We start from the raw sequence: 4322 nt of genomic DNA, 5'->3' as shown, positions 1-4322 counted from the left end.
TGTTGGGGAGATCTTTGAGTACCACTTAAATGTCATTCATTTACAGACCAGGGCACTGGCTCGTGCCTATAAGCCCAGCACTATGGGAGGCCAAGGCAGGCAGATCAACTGAGGCCAGGAGTTCAAGACCAGCTTGGCCAATATGGGGAAACCCCCGCCTCTACTAAAAATATAAAAATTAGCTGGGCATGGTGGTGCATGCCTGTGGTCCTAGCTAATCAGCAGGCTGAGGCACAGGAATTGCTTGAACCTGGGATGTGGAGACTGCAGTGTGCTGAGATCATGGCACTGCACTCCAGCCTGGGCAACAGGGTAAGACCCTGTCACAAAATAAAAATAAAATAGAATAAAATTAAAAAATAAATAAATAAATGGAAATCATCTACTATTTTATCATGTTCCTTGCCTGCCCTTCCCCACCCCACCACCTTACCTCTGGTCAACCTCCTTCTGAAGTTCACGACTGCGTTCTTCTAACTGCTGTTGAAGCCGCTTTCGCTGCTGCTCTGGGGGCAAATGGCTAAAATCCTCGGTCACCACTGTCTGCAAGGTGGGTAGAGGGCTGAATTTGGGATCAAGGAGTCTAGGCTGCCAGACTCTGCACCCTTCTGAGATATTTCACTTCCTTCCCCAGCCATGGTTCTTGGCAGCGAGGCCATGCACAAAGCAAAGCGGGTCTGGGTTGGGCAACCAGGGAAGAGGGGCCCAGCCAGCGGCAGGAAGCGAGCCCAGGGTCCCGCCACCCGCCGCTGGGCAGGCTAGGGCCACCACCTTCTCCTGCCCCGAGGCCTCACTTACCCCACGGCTGCCTCGAAGGCTGCGGAAGGATGCTAGCCTCGGTTTGACCGACTTACTGATCTCGCTCAGTATGGCCAAGGGGTCACGGCCGGAGCGGGGGGACGGGGGTCCGTTAGGCAATGCCGAGGGTACGGGACCCCCCAGGGGGGAGAGGTTATACACATCTAGATGTGTATAAGAGACAGGGGATAGGTTGAAGGGGTGGGGGGGTGTAGGAGGATGTAGAGAATGAGGACGAATGGACGGAGGGATGGATGCACGGATGGACGGATGGACGCGAAAAGAAAAAAGGAAAAACAAAATGGAGAAAGAAAAAAACGGTAAGAAAACCACAACTCAAGATACACAATCACACAGAGAAAACGCATGCAGGAGTGACACAAAAACATCTGGAAGGTGGCGGGGAGGACGTTGAACTGTAAGCCCGAAAGCCAGAACTCTCACACCCCCGGTATCTCCTAGGTCTCTGGAATGTTATGTCCGGGAGCAAGCATGGGTCCAGGAGGCAGGGAGGCCCATGTCTCTCTGTCCACTTAGCTTTCTGGGCTGACAGTCTAGAAGACGCATGCAGGAATCGAGGTCTCAGACAGGTGTGAGGCCACGGAGGACACAAAAGATAAACGAAAATAAAACCACAAGCTGAGAGGGAGTGGAAGGCAGGAAAATGAGAGGGGTTAGCGGCGTCAGAGGTTTAAGCTCGGGGATCGCAGGTGGAAGTCAAGGAGAGGTATGAGAGTGTAAGTCAAGAGGGACCCAGAGTATAAATCAAAGGTATAAACCAAGGGTGCTAAGGTACATTAAAACCCAAAAACCCAAGAAAGCAGGACGTGCAGGGTGGCTCCCGGAGTCCCATCAGCAGGATGGAGAGAGAAACTCGGGGAGTCCCCAGGGATGGTGTCACCAGCCCTCAGGCCAGCTCTGAATTCCACCAGCAGGTTTTCTCCCAGCATCCCGAGAAGCAGCAGACAAACGCCACAGACCTCCCCACCCTGCCCCCGCCTTCGCCTCGGGGGACTCCCAGGCCAAGCGGCCCGCCCGCCTTCCTTCCCTCCAGCCCGGGCTGGCAGCCAAGAGGAAAATTCCTGCCCGGGACTCGGCGTTCAGGCGGCTGGGGCTGACTCAATAGGGGCCCCACTGTCCCCACCTCACTGTCCTTCTCCCCCACCATCCCAAGGGTCCCGGCCCCCACCTTGTTCTTCTTGCCAAAGGGCCAGCGCTTGGTGCGGATGCGGCCTGGGCCTCGGAGCTCCGGACGTCCTTCCGAGGGGGTGCCCAGACTGCTGTCCGAGGGTGCACGGTTCATGGGCTGGCTGAAGTCCTCGAATTCCACGTCGCCCGGGCGGGCAAAACCTGACTTGTGCAGCTCTATAAGGACTTGGGAGTCCTGGGGGAGGGGGACAGTGGATGAGTAGTCAAGTGACCAGCGTATGGGGACTTCCCTCCGCCCTTCCCATGGCCCACTGGACCCAGACCAGGCACCCACGTTCTTGGGATCCACAGCATTTGCAGCCACCTTCATGCCCTCCAAGCACTTGGCAATGATGGGCACCACCTCCAGCTCGGCCTCCGACAGGAGCCCATACCCGGCACCCAGGCGGGTGGCCCTGCGTTCATCCATGTCTTGGAGCTTCTGTAGGGACGGGGACAAGGGTGGCTCAGGGGTGCTAACAGAGGGACTAGAAGCACAGTGATTCACTCTGCAAATATGATCGCACTCCACGCTGGCCCCAACCCCAAGCCAGTCTGGAGGGGAAGACAGAGTCAGGAAGAGAAGAGACTCCAGCCCAGTGTGGTTGGGGAGAGACACAGTGCCAGGGGGATCTCAGAGGGGGACGCCTGCCTAGGGGGTCAGCAAAGGCTTCTCAAAGGAGGAGACAAAGGAGCAGGGATTTGAAGAAAAAGCAGAACCAGCCCTGATACTTCCAGGGCCTGGGATGGGACAGAGAATGGAGCGCTAGATTGAAACAGGAGAGGGGAAATTCGAGACCTTTCGGAGAGGTTGTTAGAGGTGGAGCTTAAAATAATAAGTAGGAATTTCAAAAGGAAAGAAACCTTGCTTGAGCCCAGGGGTTCCAGGCTGCAGTGAGCTGTGATTGCGCCACTGCACTCCTGCCTGGGTGACAGAGCCAGGCCCCATCTCTCTATAGAAGTAAATAAACAAACAAGTAAAAGGCATGCCCAGCAGGAAGAACAGCTGATTAAAAGCACAGCTCGCTGTTATGATAGGTTTCTGATTCCCTTTCAATCTAGGGACTGGGACATTGCAGCTGGGGTTTTGACGAATGTGTAGGAGTTGGCTAACATTTGGGGGCTTTCGGGAAGGTAGGTCTGAGAACTGGGAGCACTCACATCGAATATCTGGGGCATCTGTGAAAAATAGAAGTGGGCTTGGTCTCGGTTGAAGCGCTGCAGTTGAGCTGCATATTCGTTTTTGCTTTCTTCGGCCATATGACTCCGAAGGTGGGCTTGCTGCTTGGCCTGAGGAATGAGGAGGTGGAAGGTACTACCAGGTTCTGGTCACGTCCCACCCAGACCCCCTAAGCTTGTCCCAGACCCCGCCACCCCCTCACATACCTTCTCCACGTCAGCCTTGGTGGCGTTGATATCCTGGTCTAGCCGTTCAGCAGTCTGGGCTGCCTTCTCTGCCTCCCGGCAGTCCCGCTCAAATTTACGCTTACTCTGTGTAGGGGACAGAACCAGAGTGAGGGAGCCACCCTCCCAAAGACAGCAGGGTGGGAAACCAAGGTTTCAGGGATTGTTGGGATGTCAACCAGTAAGTAGGGGACAAGGGCGTACTGGAAGCCTATGGGGCAGGGAAGGTCCAGGTCTGACAAAGAGGGCAGGTCCCTGACTCCAGGATCCGCAACCCTGACCCCCGTGCCTCCGGGCCACAGTCACTGCCACCTCTGCAAACTCACATTCTCCAGCTGTTTGAAGCCGTTTTCCAGCTGCTGCTGGGCCCGCCGCCCTTCTTGGAAGTGCTACAGAAAGAAGAGCGATAAGGCTCGCCAGGGTTCCAGCAGGAGCCCTTTGCAAAACCTGAATCGGAGGGGAGTTCCTCACCATCTTCCTCTCCTGTTTCATCTCTTGTGAGTACTTGGTCAGCTCAAGACACACACGGACACTGAGGTTCTCGGCCACCAACTCCCTCTGGCCTGCAAAGTCATTCACCTCCTGGAGAATCTGTACGAAGGACTGTTGCTGGCTGAATCTGGGGTAGGATGAGAATCGGGGAACAGGGAGTCAGGCCCCCCAAATAGGCTGATGCCCCAGGACGCACCTCCAGGTGGAAAAGGGTTAAGCCCCAAGAATTTAATCCTTGAAGCAATGACAAGTTGTGGTCCATATTCCTTAACCCCAACCTTTGAGTAGAATTTTTTTTTTTTTTTTTTTTTTTGAGACAGGGTCTTGCTGTCACCCAGGCTGCAGTGCAGTGGCATGATCGCGTCTCACTGCAGCCTCAAACTCCTGGGCTCAAGTGATCCTCCCACCTCAGGCTCCCAAATAGCTGGGACCACAGGCAC

The 4322-nt window shown here is 55.2% G+C and overlaps 1 protein-coding gene across 2 annotated transcripts in view; it reads right to left on the bottom strand.

The window, feature by feature from the left end:
• Positions 1 to 4322, bottom strand: part of TRIP10 (thyroid hormone receptor interactor 10) — a 12627-nt gene that overhangs the window by 5118 nt on the left and 3187 nt on the right. The window contains exons 4-12 of one of the 2 annotated variants that reach the window (XM_011967442.1): positions 3862 to 4009; positions 3717 to 3779; positions 3373 to 3477; positions 3148 to 3276; positions 2282 to 2428; positions 1988 to 2182; positions 1897 to 1912; positions 799 to 962; positions 434 to 543 (exon numbers count right to left, since the gene is read on the bottom strand). In XM_011967442.1, the coding sequence (XP_011822832.1) occupies positions 434 to 543; positions 799 to 962; positions 1897 to 1912; positions 1988 to 2182; positions 2282 to 2428; positions 3148 to 3276; positions 3373 to 3477; positions 3717 to 3779; positions 3862 to 4009 (1077 nt within the window). The remainder of the gene's footprint in view (positions 1 to 433; positions 544 to 798; positions 963 to 1896; positions 1913 to 1987; positions 2183 to 2281; positions 2429 to 3147; positions 3277 to 3372; positions 3478 to 3716; positions 3780 to 3861; positions 4010 to 4322) is intronic. The other variant, XM_011967443.1, reaches the window with a different exon arrangement.

Source organism: Mandrillus leucophaeus, unplaced genomic scaffold (assembly GCF_000951045.1).
Source record: "Mandrillus leucophaeus isolate KB7577 unplaced genomic scaffold, Mleu.le_1.0 Scaffold8, whole genome shotgun sequence".
Taxonomy (NCBI): domain Eukaryota; kingdom Metazoa; phylum Chordata; class Mammalia; order Primates; family Cercopithecidae; genus Mandrillus; species Mandrillus leucophaeus.
The sequence above is the reverse complement of the archived record's forward strand: the minus strand, read 5'-3'. Positions and strand labels throughout refer to the sequence as shown.